The 23,807-nt window shown below is 35.5% G+C and overlaps 2 protein-coding genes across 4 annotated transcripts in view; one reads left to right on the forward strand and one right to left on the reverse strand.

Moving 5' to 3' along the window:
• Window positions 1–1,253, reverse strand: part of LOC149776479 (PMS1 protein homolog 1-like) — a 79,859-nt gene extending 78,606 nt beyond the window's left edge. The window contains exon 1 of the mRNA XM_089940909.1: window positions 1,002–1,253. Coding sequence (XP_089797035.1) covers window positions 1,002–1,151 — 150 coding nt within the window. The 5' untranslated portion in view covers window positions 1,152–1,253. The remainder of the gene's footprint in view (window positions 1–1,001) is intronic.
• A 6,444-nt stretch (window positions 1,254–7,697) lies between these two features.
• Window positions 7,698–20,923, forward strand: LOC149776480 (ORM1-like protein 2). Of its 3 annotated transcripts, XM_089940910.1 has the most exons (5): window positions 7,698–7,895; window positions 10,322–10,461; window positions 11,090–11,277; window positions 15,416–15,567; window positions 19,986–20,923. In XM_089940910.1, the coding sequence occupies exons 2-5, from the start codon at window positions 10,365–10,367 to the stop codon at window positions 20,125–20,127; spliced, it is 579 nt and encodes a 192-aa protein (XP_089797036.1). In that variant the 5' UTR covers window positions 7,698–7,895; window positions 10,322–10,364; the 3' UTR covers window positions 20,128–20,923. The 3 variants fall into 3 exon arrangements, with proteins under 3 accessions (XP_089797036.1, XP_089797037.1, XP_089797038.1); XM_089940911.1 differs by lacking the exon at window positions 10,322–10,461; XM_089940912.1 differs by lacking the exons at window positions 7,698–7,895; window positions 10,322–10,461 and adding an exon at window positions 8,431–8,570.
• Window positions 20,924–23,807: the final 2,884 nt, after the last annotated feature.

The following is a 23,807-nucleotide window of genomic DNA, read 5'->3' on the forward strand; positions in this document are numbered from 1 at the left end:
AGCCAGACTTTCTGATCAATGGCTTCAGTTGTTTTAATGGGAAGGAGTGCCAACGCACCAACTGTAATATCCACTTAGGAAGCACCTGCATCCAAATGGACAGGTTTAATGGGCCAGAGGTCTTAAGGCTGAGGGAGCAACAGACAACTATCAACACTGTTGAGGAGTGAGGAAGAAGCAGGAGATCTGTGTGTGGTTGAGTCATGGACATTTTTTTCAGAAATGGAAAGGACCTTCATGTATTGTGTACCGGAAGATTTTGGGCATAAGTCTGCATATAGAAAGTGGTAAACTTTATATACTGCCTTATCAAAAGAAAAAAGACCTTTTTGCTACAACTAAGAGGTGTTGGTGGAATGATATAAGTCAAATGAGCTGTTTCTACCTCTAACTCATTGGAGTTGATGAGGATAAATAATGCCTCATCTAAAATATTCCGAACCCAAGAGCAGCTGGTCATCACTATGTCATTCCAAGGAATGTGCTATATCCTGTATTGCTCATCATGGTGAGTAGGGGATATATGTGTTCTAGAAGTTCCAGGATGAAAACAATTTTTTACTACGATTTGTTTACGTTTCCAAATAAGGCCTCAATGTCCTTATATGGGACATAAACAAACGAGGCTGAGAACGGAAGTAATCATTATTTGAACTAATATGGCAGACGATTTAAACGAAAATATCGGATAGAAAAGGTAAACGAGATTTTAAAACTATTTCTAAAATGATTTTCCATATTTCCCGTATTAAATAAGAGGACTACTCAATTTATTGGATTATATTCAAGGAATATGTTCAAACTGTTATTATTGGGCTAAAAGAGCACCGGGTGTGAATCACGCACGGCTTGCTCCATTGACACGTATATGCTCATGTCTTGCCCCCCAACCCACCCCATCAGAATTCCAGTTTTCTGCGCAAGTCGTGCAATTATTGTAAAAAGTGGAATTATCTGTAACTTCTGATTTTAAGTTTTCACATTTTCCAAAGTTATGTTACCAATTTAACTTCCAAAGATGTTGCCCCAGCATCCAGGGAATTCTCTACGAGTTCCTTGACAACACTATACACTGATGTGATCACTTGGGAACTACCAATCAGGCGAACAGTTGCCGATGGCAGCGCTTTTAATGACGGCTCTGCCATCATGACTAACAAGAATCAAAGCAACTAATCAATATTGCGGCAGTTAAATATGAATTTCATGTAAGACACTACTTCATCAGCTTGAAATTAATCTAATCAACTTCCCGCCATTTTTGTTTACTTTATATCATTCGGAACAACATCGGAACAGTTAATTAGAAAGTCTACTTGCGCACCCGTTATCAATTGACTATAATTACGCACCCGTTATCTATACTACGTGTGTGTGTGTGTATGTGTGTGTGTGTGTGTGTGATTTAGATTTTTAACGTTGCTTTAAAACAAAATGCAGTCATATAGCTACGATGTATGCAGTGTGACAGTTTATAGTGATTTTTAGCACTGGGCAACATGCCGCAGACATGTAGCATGATGTCCCACCTAGTCACATTATCCTGACACCAGGCTGACCAGTCCTAACACTAACCTCTTAAGGCTGAGCGCCAAGCGAGGCAGCTGTTAGTACCATTTTTAAAAGTCTTTGGTGTGACTCGGCCGGGGTTCGAACCTGCGACCTCCAGCATCCGATGCGGACGCTCTACTACTAGACCACCGAAGCTGTCTGTAATGTATATAATACATCGATCTAACTTAAGTCAATTCTCAATTTAAATTCAATGAATAAATTAGTTCAAACTGAAATAGAATATTCATAGCAAATATTTTTTTCGTTTCTCAATGTCGTAAAAGTAATGGTAAATAATTCAAAAATCGGTGGGGATTTTCCGCCACATTTATATTTATAAACTACTTTATTTATTTAATTACTTTTGTTTTTGTTTTCATTTTTTCTTTGTTTATTTGTTTTGGGTAATAAACACGTCACGTCTGAATAAAACTGCAGTCATTTTATAAAATAAATAGTACGACAATGCAAGGTTTCATATGACTACATCAAGATTCGATAGTCATCGAGTTGTTGTTTATGGATTAACGCCATTTCTCGGGGCAAGATAGGCTATACATGGCGGCCAGTGTAACTCATTGAGGAGGAACCCTGGAAAACCCCAGTAAGAACTACCGACCTATAGGAAGATACTGGCAAGCTTACATACCCACATTAGCCGAGAGCCAGACTCGATCCCACGCGGAGAGAGATGAGATGGCAGTGATCCGACAAGGAGAGCGCTTTAGACCATTTCGGACACCATGGCCACAGTCAGCGAGTAAAACTATACGATGAGTCTGATCCATTTAGGACAAATCGATAAAGCAAAATGTATGCTGTAATTATTCTTGGCCTCGTCAACAATTCCGGGACAATTCCGTGCAATAGGAAATTGCTCTTCAAAATGGGAATATCTTAATTATGGTTACGATCTGTTTTACTATTTGTAATGCTCTGGAAAGTACTCAGATTAAGGCTTGTACAATTGATTTCTAGTCTGGATTTCTATGTTAAACAAAAATGGTTCTATCCAAAGGGACTAGTATGGAATATTCAAATTTTAGTAACTATATACTCGACAGTCGGATTTGTAGTCATTTACTTATCAAAATAACCATAGATGCGACAGTCGTGTATATAACCAATTTGTAAAAATAAAATAAAATAGGCACACGACAGATGGATATGGTTCGCCGTGAAATGACTATATACTCGTATCACAAAGTTGGAATGATTTGCTTATATATTAGGTTAATGTGACCTTTGTTCAACATTCTTTTCAACTAAATCAGAAATTTAATCAGTTTTATATTGTAAGAATTGTTTACAGCTTCTCCACGTCCTGCGTTTTTATAATTACTAGAAGTTCCGAATGATCATATGATTTAGCACTTACTTTTTCTAGTGCGATAAACTGGGGAAGACTTAGAAGTCAATCCTACAGATAGGAGGCGCTCCACAGATACTATGAACTTCTGAGAGAGTGGCGGGAGCAAGATGAAGTTGTTTACATTTGCAACATGCACAATGTATAGAACGTTGGTATACCTCTATGCAACATTCATATACTGTGGCTCAAATTTCTTTGGATATTGTACTTTTGGTAATTGTACATGATCTAAGCTCACAATGAATTAAAATGACTGCTCCTTTGTGCTATACAAAAATCAGCCTGAATTTGTCCATAATACGCTGTTTTTAACAGTTGTTAAGATAGGGAAACGGAATTTTGCCAGATTTGACAAATACCGGCTCCAAAAGGTGCAATGAATGAATTACCAAATATTTAAAACATAAAAAAAATTATCGGCTCTTTTTCTTACAATTTGCCTCTGTAGTCCAGAAAGAAAAAATGACCAAGCGGAACTAGCAGCTTGTTTTCTTATGTTGCGTGTTTAGGCTCAAATAAACAGTAACACAAGAAAGAGTGAAAACAACAAGCTTTGAAAACTTTAACAAATTATTTAATTCCCTGGAAAAATACTGTAAAAGTGAGAGAAAAAATAAAAACTTATGGTTTTAAGAATCAAATCCAAAAATAATCCAAGAATAATCCACGAATACAATTTTAAAAGTCCTAATATTGAAATGTTCTAATGAATTCAAGTTTCAGTTCCGACGAAGAATCCAAGATCGAAGGCTATGGCGTATGTTGTATTCCGTACTGTGTTGAAGTCTACAGTTCTTTGTAGAAACACAAAAAAATAATCCTGTGTTTGAATTAATGAAATTTCTTTGTTCAAGAATTCTGCATGAGCACTCAAAATATTTTCAGAGAAACGAATTAATCTTTAAGAATCTAAATAATTCGAATAATCAGTAAAATGTAATTCCCAAAATGACACAACTAAAAAAGACCTTTAAGTACCAGTGTTTAGAAGCCCAGCTGAGATTATTTCTCTAAACGATGGCTTAAAACTTAAATATTGCGTTCAACATATGCCAGGATAGGGTCAGGTGATCATATTGACATCACGTACATCAGCATGGCCCTGACAAGAACCAATCGTTTTACTCAAAGAATAATATAAAAAAGGTTGTTTACTTCACTAAAACTATTTACAAGCCTAGGGTCACGTATACAGTACAGCCTGAATCTCATTCTTATTATTCCCACAATAAAAATGAATTTAGAAAAACTTGTTGACGTGACTGTTACTATTATTGAATTAAGGTCGGGAACCAGGTCAGCCTTATGTGTTTACAGAAATGAACAGTCAAGGTCAAACTATTTTCTGGAAAAAGTATCGAGTTCCTAGTTAAAAGAACTACATTATTTTGACATATAATGAAATTAAAAAATAAAACGATTTTAAAACTTAGAAACAAATAAATCAGATATAAATTAAATCAAATATACATAACAGTTTGAAAGATGCGTAACTGAAATAAGGCGAAACTGTATTTTCTATAACCTATGTTATACATATCAATCTATACCAAAATAAATGGAATTAAAGATCTTGCAACAATACCTAAAATATACAATGTCTTTTTTATATAGCCAGTATAGAACGTGACGTAATTATTTTTCTTTAAACATCTAACCTATGAAAAATATGAAACTATAAAGCGCCACCTTAAAGCGTGTCATGTGCTCCCATTCGGACTACTTCGGCCATTTACCAAGCAGTTATCAACTGAGAAGTTATGGCTGGTCGAACTGTTTTCATTCGTAACCTTCTAGCCAGTCTAACTGTCAGTGCAATTGCAGAAATAACAAAATAGGCTGAATATATTGGGTCTTTTTTGCAAGACATTTACGGAGAACAAACTGTATGATTTGTTGTAAATTACAGATCCCACAAAAATATGAAAAATATGAGATAGTTCCATATTAGGGGAAAAGAATTAGAGCGGGAATCTGCTTTCATCATACCATTAAACAACGATAAATAGAAGGTGTGGATGGGATAATGACGTAAAGTTAATGTTCTGACGTCAAATGTACCTTTGTTTAACTTTTTGTGTTGCCTACTTTAGTATGGTAGACACTTAAGCAGCTATGTTACCATGACCTATCTTGACCTTTTGCTATACTTAGGTCATTTTGGCGACATTTGGCTCTTGTCTCCGGTTAACGTTAGCTCTATTTCTAAGACAATATTGGCCCATTTTGATGAGCACCACTTATTTTAACAAAAATAGGGACACAATGACCTAACTTCGCTTACGTTTTACACTTTATTAATTCTGGTAAACGTTTGTTTATTTAGATTTCTTACTTAGGCATCATTAGTGGTTACACTTGATAAGTATTTACTTACTGATTGGCACCACGCATTCAAACAAAATGTCAGACATCATGACCTAGTCTGGCCTACTTTTGTCACTGTAAGCTGTTATTCTGTGAGTAAAGACTAGTCTGGTATTAACTTAAATGCTAAATGTGCGTAACATTTATTTTATGCAGATCTATTAATAGTTATTCGTGTGGTGACTGAATGTCAACTATAGATTGTTAATACAGCAACTTGATTTAGAGAGCTGGATAACATCGAGCTGAGGGCACGAGATCACCATTTGAAACGAAAGTCGAAGAGCCGAGTTTGATCTGATGTGCTGTCCCCGTCAACGAGAACCGTACTGTTCTGATCAAGTTACTGCATTCATGATTAATTATATATTTTTTATCATCACTTAACAGCGGGAAAATGGCATTATGTCCAGCGTCGCCAAGATAACAACTCAGTTAAATTTAAAAGCTTTCATCGTTCTTTAAAATTTACCATGTAACATCAGTTGCGCTCAAGAATACGAGTAATTCACGAAAAAAAAGAAAATATTTCTTTGTGCACGTCTCAGTCGAGTGTAATACGGATTCAGGACACTACAGTGTGGGATATGGAAAGAAACTGCACGAAAAGTAGCACATTGAAACCGTTTTCTGATAGGTTTATAAGAGGAGACCCATTCTGAAAGTCCTTGTCACCCCTGTGGCGACAACATTGCTGTTTCAGTGATAAGTTGCCTGAGATTTAATATTTGATGGCGTGTTGTGTTGTGCTGATGCATGATTGAAGAATTTTCCAGATAATTCCATCTCTTCCTTTATCCTTTACTTGATAGAGTTTGTCTTTGGTCCGACACCATCTCTTCCTTTATCCTTTACTTTATAGAGTTTGTCTTTGGTCCGACACCATCTCTTCCTTTATCCTTTACTTTATAGAGTTTGTCTTTGGTCCGACACCATCTCTTCCTTTATCCTTTACTTTATAGAGTTTGTCTTTGGTCCGACACCATCTCTTCCTTTATCCTTTACTTTATAGAGTTTGTCTTTGGTCCGACACCATCTCTTCCTTTATCCTTTACTTTATAGAGTTTGTCTTTGGTCCGACACCATCTCTTCCTTTATCCTTTACTTTATAGAGTTTGTCTTTGGTCCGACACCATCTCTTCCTTTATCCTTTACTTTATAGAGTTTGTCTTTGGTCCGACACCATCTCTTCCTTTATCCTTTACTTTATAGAGTTTGTCTTTGGTCCGATACCATCTCTTCCTTTATCCTTTACTTTATAGAGTTTGTCTTTGGTCCGATACCATCTCTTCCTTTTATACTTTACTGCATCATGTACGGTTCTTAGCGGTATACTGAAGTTGCTTTCTTTACATGGTTAATCTGTTACATCATATATGGTTCTTAGCGGTATACTGAAGTGACTTTCTTTACATGGTTGGTCAATTACATCATATATGGGTATTATTTGTATACTAAAGGGACTTTATTTAAATAGTTAATCTATTACATCATATATGGTTATTAGTGGTATAAGGAAGTGACTTTCTTTTACATTTATATGGTTATTAGTGGTATACGGAAGTGACTTTCTTTAAATGGTTAATCTATTACATCATATATGGTTATTAGTGGTATACTGAAGTGACTTTCTTTAAATGGTTAATCTTTTACATCATATATGGTCATTAGCAGTACATTGAAGTGATTTTTGCATTATTTATCTTGTATACGTTTTGCAATTAAAATATGATCTTCATGACTTAACTGCTTAGTCTGGACAGACTGAGAAACGTGACTTATGAGCTTGTCCAAATAGACTAAAAAATATTGACTTAACCGCTCAGTCACAATAGGCTCAAAAACATTAACAAAATGTTAGTTTAGGGTTTCAATTAGAGCCTGCTCAATCGTAAAGGCATAGCTGGTAACCGAAAGCTTAAAAGGTAGAAAGTTTCCCTTGCTCCTTATGAGACAGATTTAAAGATTCCAAAGGAATACGGAAGTTTTTTTCTTTCTATCCATCTGAAGTCTTTTCATATAGAGACCGTTTTAAATTTGGTAGCTTTATTGTTTGGGATTTTCGTTTTTAAGTTGGTTAGTCACTACATTCTTGATAATAATGAAGCTTACGAACAATTTTTATGTCCTGATTGTAACGCACTGTGAGGAGTAGGATGTAGGACGTGAAATAGCTAACATATTTTACTCTTGTCTTTCAATTTTCAGTATGACAATTCAAGAACCTTTCTTAAGATGATTTTCCAAATGTTTTTATAAAGATTATTGGTACGTGTCATTTTTTGTTTGTTTGTTTTATTCTTTATTATAATTTGATCCTACAAAGAACTGCAAATCCTTGTATGGTTCCGGAGCGTGGATTCGCTCACGTATTTTGTTTGACCCAAGTTGAACGGAAGTGGCGCTAGCGCCAGGGTAATTTCCGGTTAATTGGCAGATCGTTTTACGTAGTCAGTACGAAGCATTTATTTTTGAAGTGTATATTCTAACAAATTTACTTGAAGTATTCCAGAGAAAGCTGACTTGTCAGATACCTGGAAACTTCCAACCTATCTAGCAAGGTTGAATCATAACGTACTTCTCCTGATACCGACTCTATTGCGTACGTGCTCAAAGTACCGTTACACTTTGTAACACACAAACCCCCTCTCTCTCTCTCTCTCTCTCTCTCTCATATATATATATATATATATATATATATATATATATATATATATATATATATATTACTTTTCTGCCTACGTAGATTTAAAGTCATTAATGGCACTTAAAACACATTTAATTCATAATAATGTCACAAAATGTTAAGAGATTTCTTTCGTTGTTGACTGATGTAAAGATAAAAAAAATTATAAATATGTTACTCTTACACCCTAGCAATTGAGAATTAGGACTTCATAAACGGAGGAAATAATTGTATTGAGTTAAGTGTCAGTGGAACCACAGGAGCTCATTAAAAAGAAAAATTGGAGTATCCGTCCTTGAATCGAGGGATGGGGTTTCTAACCTGTAACAGTATAACACAAGGGAAGACACCAATCCGCACAACCCGGTAGTTCCAACACTGCTAGTTTATCCTAACTGCGTCTGCTAATTTCTAACTTAAGCCAGTTGTAATCAAGAATAGTTCAATTTTCAAAACAGCTCGGCACAGTTCAGTTTGTGACATAATGGAGAAAATGCAATAATTGTTCGCCGATTTGGATGTTGGGACAGATATTTTCTAGAAGTGCCGTTTTGCATTTGGATAGTCTTGGATTTCACCATTGACTGAAAGGTAAGATCCGAACAACCTCGAGTCTGCAGTAAATATCGTTAATGTACATTGTGATGCATTTTAATTTTGGTGGCAAAAACAGATATTGATTTTGGTAAATTTGGTACTGATTGCTGATTACATTGTTGCACAGTGCAATGTTAACTCCTGAAACATACTTATTGTTGAACTACAGACTTGAGGTTGTTCGGATGAAGGAACTATATGATGATGTAAGACATTGAAATCCATCAGTCTCATGACACACAAGACATGTAAGACATTGAAATCCATGTCTCATGATACACAAGACATACAAGATATTGAAATCCATGTCTCATGACACACAAGACATGTAAGACATTGAAATCCATCAGTCTGATGACTCACAGGACATGGAATACATTGAAATCCATCAGTCTCATGACTTACAAGCTATGGAAGACATTGAAATCCTTCAGTCTCATGACTCAAAAGACATGGAAGAGATTGAAATCCTTCAGTATCACAACTCACAGTACATTTAAGACATTGAAATCCATGTCTCATGACACAAGACATGTAAGACATTGAAATCCATCAGTCTGATGACTCACAGGACATGGAATACATTGAAATCCATCAGTCTCATGACTTACAAGCTATGGAAGACATTGAAATCCTTCAGTCTCATGACTCAAAAGACATGGAAGAGATTGAAATCCTTCAGTATCACAACTCAAGTACATTTAAGACATTGAAATCCATGTCTTACGTCACATAAGACATGTAAGACATTGAAATCCATCATGACTCATAAGATATGGAAGACACTGAAATCCATCAGTCTCATGACTCACAAGATATGGAAGACATTTTTAAATCCATCAGCTGCACAACAAACAAGATATGGAAGATATTGAAACCCATTAGTCATGTGACTTCAAAGATATGGAAGACACTGAAATCCATCAGTCTCATTACTCGCAAGATATGAAGACACTGAAATCCATTAGTCATGTGACTTCAGAGATATCAGTCTCATCTCTCAAATGATATGGATTCCACCAGTCTCATGACTCAGAAAATACAAAGACATTGAAATCCATCAGTCTCATGACTCGCAAGGTATGTTAGACCCAGAAATTCATCCAGCAGTTTTGAGACTCAAAAGATATGGAAGACACTGAAATCTATCACTCTTGTGAGTCAAAGCATTGAAATGCATTGATATCCATCCATCAATATTTTGTCTCAAAAGATGTGGAAGACTTTGAAATTTATACGTCTTGTGACTCCAGATATAAAGAAGACATTAAATACCATCAGTCTTGTGGCTAAAATGATGTGATAGACATTGAAATCTATCTTTCAGTCTTTCAATGCAAAATATACGGAAGACATTGAAATCTGTCCGTCTTATGACTCAATAAATATGGAAGACATTGAAATCTGTTAGTCTTGTGACTCATCTTGATATAGCTCCACAGGAGCTGTATAAATATTTTATAATAGAGGTTGCGTGCATGAATGCAATATTCCAGATGTGGTCAGACAAGACTTATAAAGATGTAATATGATTTTTCTGTGTCTTGCCAAAAAAATGTCTTTTCATGATCCGAAAGACTTGATTGACCTTTTCAACAACATTGAACAGTTTCAAGTCAAATATTACAGGGATATTAAAGTCACTGTCCACCCTCCATAATTCTTCCCCATGCATGTTGTGCTGTATAGATTATTTTAATTCTTGTTTTCACAATTGAAGACTAAATTTTTCTTACACTAAACAGTAGACTGCTCCGATGGCTTAAGTGGTTAGAGTGTCTGCCTTGGATGCAGGGGGTTGCAGGTTTGAACCCTGGCCAAGTCATACCAAAAACTTGTGAAAGTGATACTAACAGCTGCCTCACTGGGTGCTCAGCATTAACAGGTTAGTGTTAGGACTGGTCGGCCTGGTGTCTGGATAATGTGACTGGGTGGGACATAATGCCACATGTCCGCAGCATGATGCTCAAGTGCAAGATATCATGATAAACTGCAACACTGCAGACATCATTGCATTGTGACTAAAATTGTTATAGCTATGTTAAAATCCAAAAACACGTTCGCACACAACAAACAGTGTTTGCCAGTTAATTCTCTGTTGACACAAATTTTGAATATCTTCATCCTTAGTAAGCCTGGCTCTTCAGTTTGAGAAACTATTTTTTTATCATCTGCTGCATGCTATATTGTCAGTGACATTGATGAAAATATTGAAAAGAACTGTACCCAACCCAACACAAATTACATTTGTCAGTACTGCAGTGTGAAGATTCCACAAAATCAGTGACAAGTTTCTAGGTTCTACTATTCAACCATTCTTTGATCCAGAGTCCAATCAGGGCATTCAGTCTTCCAGAACAGACATACAAATTAACACTTACCAAAAGTTTTAGCAAAATTGGCTTGTTTCCCATTGGTCTTAATTAATATATATATATATATATATATATATATATATATATATATATATATATATATATATAAAATGGAAAAGATTTCTTCCCCATTTTCAGATGAACCTATAAGAATGAACGTGGGCGTGGCCCGAAGTGATGACAATCCAACCCACTACTACTTTAGTCAGCGTGGTATGTGGGTATCCTATATTCTTATTATCTTCATGGCCCACTTGCTGATACTCAGCATGCCTTTCTTCTCGACACCTGTGGCCTGGACACTGACAAATGTTCTCCACGATATTGTAAGTATGGATACCAGCAGTTATTGAATTTTCATAAGCAGGACATTTGTGTAAAAATTTGCTACATGCATATTCAGTTCTTTTGCAAATTTACTACATGCATATTCAGTTGTTGTATAAATTTACTACATGCATATTCAGTTGTTGTGTAAATTTACTACATGCATATTCAGTTGTTGTGTAAATTTACTACATGCATATTCAGTTGTGTAAATTTACTACATGCATATTCAGTTGTTGTGTAAATTTACTACATGCATATTCAGTTGTTGTGTAAATTTACTACATGCATATTCAGTCGTTGTGTAAATTTACTACATGCATATTCAGTTGTTGTGTAAAGACTTATATATATATAATAATGATGAGGACTTTGTATAGCGCCTAATCTTTAGAGCTCTAAGTGCTTTACAACATTAGACAACACCTATAAGATAAAAAACATATATAATGATATGATTACAAAAACAAACACCATGAAATTAGAAAACATAAAAAACATGCTGAGAATATTTAAGGTAGAAAACATTATTAGGTCTTTAAGTTTGTTCTTGCAGTCAGAATAAGTGAGTTTTCAGAGCACTCTTGAATGGGATCACTGTGTCTTTTTGTCTAAGTTCAGTGGGCAATTCATTCCACGTTGCTGGGCCCTGGTATTCAAAAGAACACTGTCCATATGTCTTTGTTTTCATAGTGGGAATAATGAGTATACGATTGTCAGAAGAAGAGTGTAAGTATCTTGCTGGTGTGTACACATGGGTGAGGTCGGATAGGTATGTTGGACTAGAGTCCATCAGTGAAACATAGCACAGAGAACAAATTTTGTGTTTGATTCTGGATCGAATGGATAGCCAGTGTAGGGTACAGAGCAGCAGGGAGGTGTGCTATGATCGTGGTACTCTAAGTATGATCCGAGCGGCTGTGTTTTGAACTTTTTGAAGTTTCTGGAGTAGATATTGAGATGAACCAGACAGAATTGAGTTACAATAGTCCAGTCTTGAAAGTACTAATGAACACACAAGTGTTTTAGTGGCATCAGCTGAAAGATATTTGCAAATGGAGCTGATGTGTCTCGGCTCAAGATATGCAGCCTTGCATATGTTCATGACATGTTGGTCCAATGTGAGAGTACTGTCCAGAGTAACACCTAGGTTTTGTACTGATTGTGTGAATTTAATGTTGATGTTGCTGATATTTATTGTTTGAGGTAAAGGATGTGAATGAGAAAGTCTTTGTGTTGTGATCAGAATGGCCTCAGTTTTGTCATCATTCATCTGCAGCTTGTTACATGTCATTCATGATTTCACATCAGAAATGCACCTCTCTACACCTTAGGTGGTAGCATCAACTTCAGTTGGGTGGCTAGATTTGTATATTTGGGTGTCATCAGTGTACAATTGGTGAGACACTGGATGATGATCTATGACACTTGAGAGCGGCTGAGTGTACAGAATGAAGAGAACTGGTCCAAGAACATACCCCTGTGGAACACCACAACATAGCTCAACGGGGCTGGAGTGTATTCCATTTGCAGACACAATTTGTGTCCTGTTGACCAAGTAGGACTTGAACCACAGTAAGGCTGTATCATGAATGCCAAATACATGCTGGAGACAGTGAAGTAATATGTCATGGTCTGTTGTGTCAAATGCTGCAGACAAATCAAGGAGGGTGAGGACTGTAATCTTTCCACTATCCAAAGCAGGGAGAATGTCATTAACTACTTTTAGAAGAGTAGTTTCAGTACTGTGGCAAGGGCGATATGCAGATTGTACATTGCTAAAAAGACTTTGAATTCAGATGAGATATAAGCTGGGATAGAACAACCTTTTCTAAGATTTTTTATATGAATGGGAGATTAGAAACTGGGCGGTAGTTCTTTAAATCGTTATGGTCTAGTGTTGGTTTCTTCAGCAGAGGCTTTACAATGGCAGTTTTGAAAAATGATGGGAATTCCCCTGATGAGAGAGAGGTATTAATAACATCAGTTAGTGAAGGCAATACTGGATCTAAGCACTCAAGCAGCAGTGATGTTGGAATTGGATAAAGTTCACATGATTTTGGTACACTCTTCATTAGGATTGTACATACGAAATCCACCAAGACAGGTTCAAATGCTGCAAATGGTTGCCGCTTAAATTTTGTATCCCAACTGTATGGTGACGACGGGTCAATTGAAATTGTGGTGTCAAGCTTATCTCTAATGGTTTGTACTTTGTCATGGAAGAAATTTGCAAACATGTCTGGAAGGTCAACGGGAGAGAAGGTAGTTGGAAGTGGTTGTGGAAAAAGTTTGCCATCTAAAGTTCAGTGAACCACCAACTTCTCAAAAATTGAAATCTACAAGATTTTTTTTTGATCAGCATATGAAACTGAGTGAGATAACTCAATAGGTGAAAATTCTACTTTATTTTATAAAGAACACAAAGGGTACATACCATTCCACTTTTGCAAGCATAAGTGTCATTAACCTACACACCACTACACTGTGTAGTAGCCATATTTAGGTGTTTAGCAGAGATAAGACACAGCTTCGTTTTGCACCAGTGGCAGAAATATTGTTGCTGTGGGTTTTAATGCGATTTTTCAGCACACGATAGGCAATGCATGGCGGCCAGTATTATTGGTGGAGGAAGAACTGGAAAACCTGGGAAGAACCACTGAGCCACAAGAAGCTACTGGCAAGCTTTCTCACATAACCACATTAGCTGAAGGCAGAAATATAAGACTCGTAATAATCAGTGACTGTCATGTTCATCTTTGTGGATTCAGTCCTTGATCTGTACATTATGTAGATGGGTGTTTGATTTACAGAGACTCGTGGTTTAGTTAGACTGGTTATGTTGCCTTACGTGAATGTTTGATTTGCAGAGACTCATTATTTAGTTAGACTGGTTACATTGCCTAATGTAAATGTTTGATTTATTTATGAGACAGATGGTTTGGTTAGACTGGTTACATTGTCTAATGTGAATGTTTGATTTATATATGAGACTTATGTTTTAGTTAGACATCTTGTAATTCATGAACTTGATGATCTTTTCACAGAAAATTGCCCAGATTAGTCAAAGTAATACTCTCAAACATAATTTTTTTTTAGGCTTCCCTCTTTTCACCTGGTCAAGAAATAAATAAACTTTTTTGATAGAAATTCGAGTGGCATTAAAGTCAGCAGTACACATATCTTGGTTTAAAAGACCATGAGAAGAACATTGTTCAAATCAAAATTTGTATCTCTGACTCTCTCAGGATAAAGATAATGCAGCAAAGTAGTGGTAATTTCACAGTCCTCATACTATAGGTGGTACTTTCTTTTTGCCATAAAAATCAATCAGCCTATGAAGGGGAGATAACTTAAGTTCTATTATGAAGAAGAAATAATTTAACTGATTTGTTCCCTTGCTGTAATTTGACAGCTATGTATTTCTTCAGACAGTGCATCATGATAGTAGGATTTGCTCATGATAAGTAGTTAATGAAATATTTTTGCTCAAAATAATTTTGAAAATCAATTTCTACTAAAAAGAGGAGAAAAGATTTTAAACATTTATGATTGTATGCATTTAGAGGGATACTGGGTATAGCCTTGTCCTGTTGATGCAGTATCTGAATTGATAATTTCCAGATATAAGTCAAGGGACAAAATGGTAAGAACTATACCCCCATGTAGTTTGTTTACGTCATTGATATTATGACATAATAATTTAAATGAGAACAAAACGATGCTACGCTATGCGTAACTAAATTGTTCTTACAACATTCTTCCTGACTGATATAAAATTTACTTTTCCTTGCCTAAAAAGTGTGAATTGGGACCCATTGTCTTAGTTCTTAATTTTATTTAATGTTAGTCGACACTTTCAGCATTGTCTAGCATCCCACAGTTAGGGATACATCATTTTTGTTTTACAAGGCTCTGGTTTTGCTTTCCATTGCATAACAATTAGAGCCAAAGAGTGTGGGGTGACCTAGGCTGTATTGGTATTAGCTTATGATAATAAAAAAGGACAAATATATCAATATGTTGTAATTTATGTTCATTCTTATATCCTGTATTATCAAAATCCTCCAAATCATACATATTCTCAGTACTTAGACACAAATTAGCTAACTGAACATGCTGTTATTATGTTACTAGGCAATGTTCATGATCCTGCATGTGACAAAGGGAACTCCGTGGTTGACACTTGATGCGGGAAAAGCCAGGACAGAGACACAGTGGGAACAGATTGATAACGGAGACCAGTTCACACCCACCAAGAAGTTCCTAACAATAGTTCCCATGGCACTGTAAGCAGGCTAGTGGGATGGATTATGGATTATGGGTTGTGGCCTTTAGTTCACAGTATAGGGTGGGATGGATTGTTTGTGACCTTTAGTTCAGTCTTGAGGTCAGATGGGTGGATAATGGATTATGTGTTTTGGTCTTTAGTTCACAATGGGGTGGTTGATGGATTTTGGCTTGTGGCCTTAAGTTCACAGTCAGGGGGTGGGATGGGGTTGTTCATGGATAATGTGTTGTGGCCTGGCAGCAATAACTTATCCATCGCTTTTTACTTTTTTGTGTCCAAAAACTTGTCCTTTTGATGTAAATACATGCTTCCACAGAGTGAAGAATTGTCAGTAAGACACTTGTGCACTTTCCATGCCCATGCACAGAACAGTCCTCATTTTCAATAATGCCATATTAATGGATATATGTTGAATTTGGTAGTGGCTTCTTAGGTTTCCATGCTGCATCCCACTCCTGTGCATTAGGTTATTGTTCATTATTATTATCAATTACACTGGTTATGGGTAAGACTATCTAAAATACAGGAAATGCATGTTCTTGTTCTTAATTAATTGTGTAGAAACCAAATTTTGTGTTTTTTACACACACACACACACACACACACAAACACAGAGTGGATTTTTGTGCTTAATACATATAGAAAGTGTGCAAGGGATAAAGTAGAGGAAATCAAGGCTCGTCAAAAGCAGCTGAGTGAGAATCTTTGAGAGCTTAAAAATCCATGTATAGAAAATGTGTAGGTCCAAATATGTTCAGATAACACTCACAGCATTGTAAATATGACTCACTACTCATAGCATTGTAAACATGACTCACTACTCATAGCATTGTAAACATGACTCACTACTCATAGCATTGTAAACATGACTCACTACTCATAGCAATGTAAACATGACTCACTACTCATAGCAATGTAAACATGACTCACTACTCATAGCATTGTAAACATGACTCACTACTCATAGCAATGTAAACATGACTCACTACTCATAGGTGGCGCTCACCAGATAATATCTACTTTTGAGAGAGTGACGTATGTAAGGTGAAGTAGTTCGCATTTAAAACATGCACAGTGGAGAGAATGTTGGCATATCTCTATGCTACATTAATGTAATGTGGATGATATTTCTTTTGGATATTGTACTTTTGGAAATTTTACATGATTTAAGTACACTGCTAACTAAAATGACTGCTCCCTTGTGTTAAAAAATCAGTCTGAATTAGTCTAAAGTGCACTATACATAGCAGCTATTAAAATAGGGAAAATGAATTTTGCCAGACTAGACAATACCAGCTTCTGAAAGCGCAATGAATGAATTACCAAATATATAAAATGTAAAAAAAGTTATCAGCTCTTTTTTCTACAATTAACCTCTGAAGTTCAGGAAGTGAAAATGACCAAGTAGAGCTAGCACTTTTTTGAAAGGTGCACATTTGAAGTAAGGCCAAGCTGTATACTCTATAACCCTTAGTACACCCATCAATCATACACCAAAATAAAGGGAATTAAAGGTTCTTTGCATTATACCTAAGATATACAAGATCTTTTTTAAATAGCCAGTATAACCAGTGAGGAGAGCCGGGGAAATTCTTTTTCTTTAAAATCCTAACCCTATGCAAAATGCGAAACTGTATAGCGCCACCATAGCATTGTGAACAGTATTCACTACTCATAGCATTGTGAACATTACTAATAGCATTAGGCTTGGTCTACCCAACATATAGGCATAGTGGTATGCATTAATTAGGCATTGTCTACCCAACATATAGGCATATTGGTGGTAAACATGCTTTGCCTACCCAACAAATAGGCATAGGGATGTGGGAGGCTGTGGGTTCGATCCCCAGCCGAGTCATACCAAAGACTTACAAAAATGGTACTAACAGCTGCCTCGCTTGGTGCTCAGCATTAAGAGGTTAGTGTTAGGACAAGTCATCCTGGTGTCAGAATAATGTGACTGGGCGGGGCATCATGCTACATGTCTGTGGCATGATGCCCCAGTGCTAGACATCACTATAAACTGCCTCATTGCAGACATCGTAGCGATATGAATGAAAAATTGTTAAATCTATGTTAAAAAATCCAAATCACACACACACACACATGTACACACACACAAAAAGCATAAGGGAATCTTCTAATCTAATCTGGACTGCTCCAGTGGCCTAAGTGGATAGAGAACTGCCTTGGATGTAGGAGGTTGCTTGTTCAAACCCTGGCTGAGTCATACTATAAACTTATAATAATGGTACAAGCAGCTTCCTCGTTTGTTACTCAGCATTAAGAGGTTAGTGTTAGGACTGGTCGGCCTGGTGTCAGGATAATGTGACTGTGTGGGACATGATACTATATGTCTGCATCATGATGCTCCAGTGCTAGACATGACTATAAACTACAACTCTGCAGACATCATAGCTGTATGACTAAAGTTGTTAAAGCTATGTTAGAAGCCTAAATCATATACAGTCATCTCATCTGTCAAGGTTTATGCCTTTTTATAAAATGGGTTTGTTATCAATTCCAGATAATCTTAGACCAACATATACTGTATCAACCATATCTAAACTGTTTGAAAAACATGACTCCAAAACATTTTCTGGTTATTTTTCTGTGTACTGTTTGATTCACTAATCCCACTCTTGATTTAGACAGAACTTTGTTATTATGTGCTAACAAAACTCATTGATGAATGGTTGCTTGCTGTGGTCATTGGAGAATTGGCTGGAACTATATACCTTGATTTTAAGAAGGCTTTTAACTTGGTTAACCATAATATACTTACATGAAAACTACAAAATTAATGGTCACACTTACCACTCTTGGATCATATCATATACCTCTTGGAAAGAAGCCACCAAACAATTTAGTGGTAACATTAAATCAGAGCCAATGTCCATCAACATAGGAGTTCCACAAGGATTTGTTTTAGAGCCTATACTATTTGTGTTGTTTATCAATGACTTGCCCTTGTATGTACACATTCAAAAGCAGATCTATATTCAGATGTTACTACTTTGCATAAGTCTGATTCTGATGTTGAACTTTGAACAAAACAATTGGTTGAAGAATACTGGTGTCAGATGAATAACATATTTATCAATCAACCAAACACAAAGGCAGTGTTTATTGGAACTAGGCAATGATTGTCCAAATCTTGAACTGTATATGGAAGATAGCCTGACAATGTAAACACTTTTGGGAGTTCATGTTGATAAGAATCTAGACTGGTGAAAGCAAGTGAAAGATGTTTGCTTTTGGAATAAGCTCAATAATTTATCTTTTACTGAGGCTAAAAACTTATCTACTGCTCCATAATCAAAAGCTATTTTATAGTACATTCATTCTTCCTCATTTGGACTACTGATGATCATTGCAGAACATCATTTCCAAAAACAAATATTTATAAAAGTCATTTGCTTACTCCGGTGCTATTATATGGAATGAACTCTCTCAAAACCAATTAGATTAGAAACAAATCTAAATGGGTTCAGAACAAAAGACTATTATATTACAGGGCATTTTTCAAGGTATATATTGAAATACCTGTAATCCAGTTTATTCTCATAATGCATTTTATATACAATTGTTACTATTATACTAAATGTATTCAAATATGCTTTTATTATTTTTTGTTTTATGTTTGTTTAAAGTATTTATTTTTATTATTATTATTATTATTATTATTATTATTATTATTATTATTATTATTATTATTAATATTATTATTATGTTAGTGTATTAGGCTCTTTATGAACATTCCCCTGAAAGTTTATTATTGGTTGACTTCTTTGTTTTTCCAACTTGCATATAATTACAAGTTGAATGCAACTTAATACTAACAAAAAGATTGCAAAAAGTACCTTTTTTTTTTTACTGGTTAGAATTCCTTCTGTCATTGAGATGTATTTGGCCTGAAAAATGGAAAAGAATAAATAATTTTTTAAGCATCACTTGAGTAAAATTAAAAACTGCTGCTTATGCTCCTTTAAACTTTAAGGATAACTTTTTTATTAAAAGGAGAATTGTGCCAATATTTAATTCTTTTCTCAACAATATGCACAGAGTGTACTGACCATTTTCCACTTAAGCGAGTGTAGTATCCAGTAATGTACACCCCACTACACTGTGAAGTATCCAGTGATATAGAACCCACATCACTGTTAAATCTCTAGGCTTTTTAGGCAAAGTCAAGTCTGAGGTACATCATTCTGTTTGGTTGTAGATTTGATTCATTTAAAAAAAAACATGATATTGCCACCTGTATTAAATCCTTTAGGGTTTTAACTGCAATTCATAAACTGACTTAATAGAATCCATTTCTGAAGTGAAGTTGAGTGAAATTTACACCTAGTGAAATATAATCAGTATTCTTTGTGCATACTGTAACTTATTTTCTCATTCTTTGTATTTCAGATTTTTCCTGGCCAGTTTTTACACAAAGTATGACACAGTGCATTTTGTGATCAACGCTGGTTTTTGTGCCCTCAGTATTATTCCCAAACTACCACAGTTTCATGGCGTCCGATTCTTTGGAATCAATCAGTGGTGCAGATAGATTTCAGGAGCATTATGGACTGGTTATCCAATAATTATTATTGATTTCTTTACACTTTGATTGAAACATGGACACATTCAAGGTTCCTGCAATTTTTCTCCTGTGCTTAGTTGTTATCAAATACCATCAGTGAATGAATTTAAGCCACTGCATTACTATTAATCCTTTCCATCATTGTCTATACAGTTTATCAACTGATAGTAAAATGATCATTACATACCTTAAATAAAGTTCCCGTTGAATATATTCACAGAGGAAAATTTCAAATTTTGATGTAGCAGCATTTTAATAGCTCTATGGTACCTCTGATATATTAATGATCTGATAAATTAGTAGGCAAAAATGGAAATAAATAAGATGTCATTGTCATTCTCAGGGATGGTCCTGGCTTTTAAAAAGCTGTCGCCAAAAAAATCGCCAACCTCAGTATTTTGTCGCCAATTTTCAAAAAGTGTCGCCAAAAAAAGTAGTGTACATTTTTCCAAGTGTTAATTTAGTCTATTAATGTAACAGGCAATGAAAATTACAGAAGATGGATTAGTTAATACTTTAATTACAAGAAGCATTAACAAAATGTTACAAAGTGTTACATGAAGATCCGTCGCGATTTTAGGGCTGCCCACTTGTTGAATGCAGTTTCAAAGTCTAATTTTTCACATCTGTACATGCTGATTCTCATTAAATTCTCGAGAGATGAGATGCAGAGCTTATTTCTGATGTCAGTTTTTATGAAGTTCATCTTACTGAATCCACGTTCACAGTGTACAGTGCTGACAGGTGACACCAGTAGTCTCTCAGCAGCCCCCCCCTTTATGGCTAGCTTCACAAAGCTTGTAGCGAATTGCTTCCTAAATCCCAAGAATGATCACTGAATGCTGTATAAATTTTCTCGACAAGAAAAATAGGATCTCCATTCCCACGAATGAAACTTACACGAGTCAACACCTGGCAATATTGGACCGTATATATAAGCATAAATTCACACCCAACTTAGGGATTCTTTCACTCCTGTATTTTGAGAAATAAATAATTATTATTAATTATGCAAAACTGTTTTTTTTTTTTTTTTTTTTTTTTTTTTAGCTATTTCTTGTTGCGGAGTTTAAGTCTCTGCAGCCGTAACACAGGACTGATGGCAAAAGGAAAAGATCAATGAGTAAAATGCTGCACTGGCGACAGATGTAATTGTGATTTAGATTGTTTCCATTTGCTTTGTATTTATACACAGTTGTGGGTACTTCAAAGCTTATCAGTTTTCTATGAAGGTTCAGCAAAACTATTGTATTGGTATATGTATAAAAAAAACAGAAGGATTAGCCATACAATTAATTGTATCTGTTCTATTCGCGTCTTCAGAAGTCGGTCAGTTGTAGGTATAGTGCGGTAGCATGATTGACTGTATTGCAGCATACAGTACTCAGCCCAGATGTCAGCATAAGCAGATTATGATGTAACAATGCACTATAAAGATGGGGTTGTCAATAAGAACAAAGGATTGTTTGTGTAACAGATTGATACCAATGCATTGCTTAGTCAAGTTTGTGGCTTCCTTTCGTTCTGCCTTTTAATTTATCCAGTCCAAATCCACGATTGTATGTACAAATTAAATAACCAAAAAGTATGTCGCCAAAAAAATCGCCAGATGGGATATTTTTGTCGCCAATAAGGAAAAAAAATCGCAATTTGCGACATTGGCGAAGCCCAGGATGATCCCTGCATTCTTTCAGTAGGTTATCTGGCACCAATTTCAGTTAATATCTCAACATTTCTTCTGCAGATTGAGAATTTTGAAAATGGTGTCCTGACGTTTATCATGGCATATTAATTTTGTGGCATTCATGATTTCTATAAACTGAATTTAAAGACCGAATAAAGTACAAGGAACGTGTGGTAAAGAACACCCATCCCCCCGTTCATACTGATATGTTTCAAGTGATCAAAGAAGCTCAGCTGTTTGTAAATTCATCTTGATTATTGTATGGAAAATGTTATCTATTCCATACATATGTTTTCATTATTTTACCCATTTTGATGACTCAACTCCTCTGACTCATAAAAGAATTGTAAAGCACTGATTGTATTTTGTTCCAAGCCACACATGTATATGGTATTCAGTTAATTTTAGTCAAACAGTTACTGGCTTTAATCAGATGTTTTCTATCTTTTTACTGAGATTGATCTCACAAAAGGAAGACAAATGTTATAATACATTGACAAGGCAGAAATGACCATGTTGGTATCTTGTATATTTGATTTTCACTTCCTTAATTATCTAATTGGTAATAATTCAGATATTTTTGTTTGTGAACAAGAGTTTTGTTTAAGGTAGATAATGATCATTTTTTAATGAGTTTATATTTTTTACAGAATGCTGGAAAGGCTCATTAAAAGGTGCAGTAACTTACACTTTAGTAAATATCATTTTTAGGGATGGACAGGTAGGGGAATGTTACCAGATCCAGATACCCAGCAGGGCCGGGTTTTCTTGACTCCCATTTAATCTGTTTCTTCACAACTCTTACCCTCATTTTTGTCAACCATACAATTTTTGTTTTTTTTGTTTTTATTGACACCCAGAAAGACAATCTGTGTGACTGATCTGTTAAGATCAAATTTTTATCTTAAGACCACTCCAGACCGTGTATTTCCAGGTAGTTTAAAACCCAGCCAGGTGTAGGTGGCCGAGCCAGGTACCCATCCATCCCTAATTACTTTCATCATTCATCATACAATGTGCATGTTAGTAAAGTCATCAAGTAGTGAAGTTTAAACTTGCTGTAATTATTGTATTGATATTGCATATCAAGAAATGTATTTTGACACTAAATGTGACCAAAGTCTGTCAGGTGGTCCCATTTATAGTAAAAGCTGAATTATCGCATGCTGAGTAAGTCTAGTCTTATTTAGAAAATATTGTTTACCTGAACTGTTATATGTAGATGATAATGATCTCATGTGGGCATTCAGAATTTGATTGATATGTTTTATGAAAATGGTTTCTTTCTGCATGTGCTTATGTAAATATTGTACACGCAAGATGGTATGTTCCAGCTTTACAGAAAGCTGGTTCTGTTGATTTACTCAAAGTAACAGATACACCAGGAATTTTTTATTGTTATACTTGTAAAACTCGAGACATCCCACTTGTTTCAGTCAATGCTCAACATTGGGGATAAAGTTCTTGGTAATTGTCTGAAATTCATTATTTTGTTTATAATCAGTAAGTTCCCTGTTACGTGTTAGATGGATTAGACCTATTGCATTTGATTTTGCAGATTTATCTCCCATGGGCTTTACCAGATACGGTGCTTCATCTGAGCCACTAAATTTATACAATGTGATTTTTGGTAAAATTAGACTTGGTTCCAGCCAGTTTATCCCAGCAAACTAATTTCCTTGTGACAGAATAGAGCTCTGGTGCCATTGTATGATGAAAAATTGACCTTGTATGATGAAATAGCACCATCATTCAAGCAGCTTAGGGTATTGTCATTTCTGGGATTGTCTGATTTAAGAAACATTTTCTTACATCTGTTGATTTTGCTGCAGTAATAGTATATTCAATGAGAAATTTTCCTGTTATGCGGCAAATGGCACACATCATTGTAACAGTATTTTTTAATGAGACAGTTTCCCTTCATTTGGAAAATGGCACACAGCAATGTAACAGTATTGTTAAT

Source organism: Sinohyriopsis cumingii, chromosome 18, assembly GCF_028554795.1.
Source record: "Sinohyriopsis cumingii isolate HCF-2022 chromosome 18, ASM2855479v2, whole genome shotgun sequence".
In the NCBI taxonomy this organism is placed as follows: Eukaryota; Metazoa; Mollusca; class Bivalvia; order Unionida; family Unionidae; genus Sinohyriopsis; species Sinohyriopsis cumingii.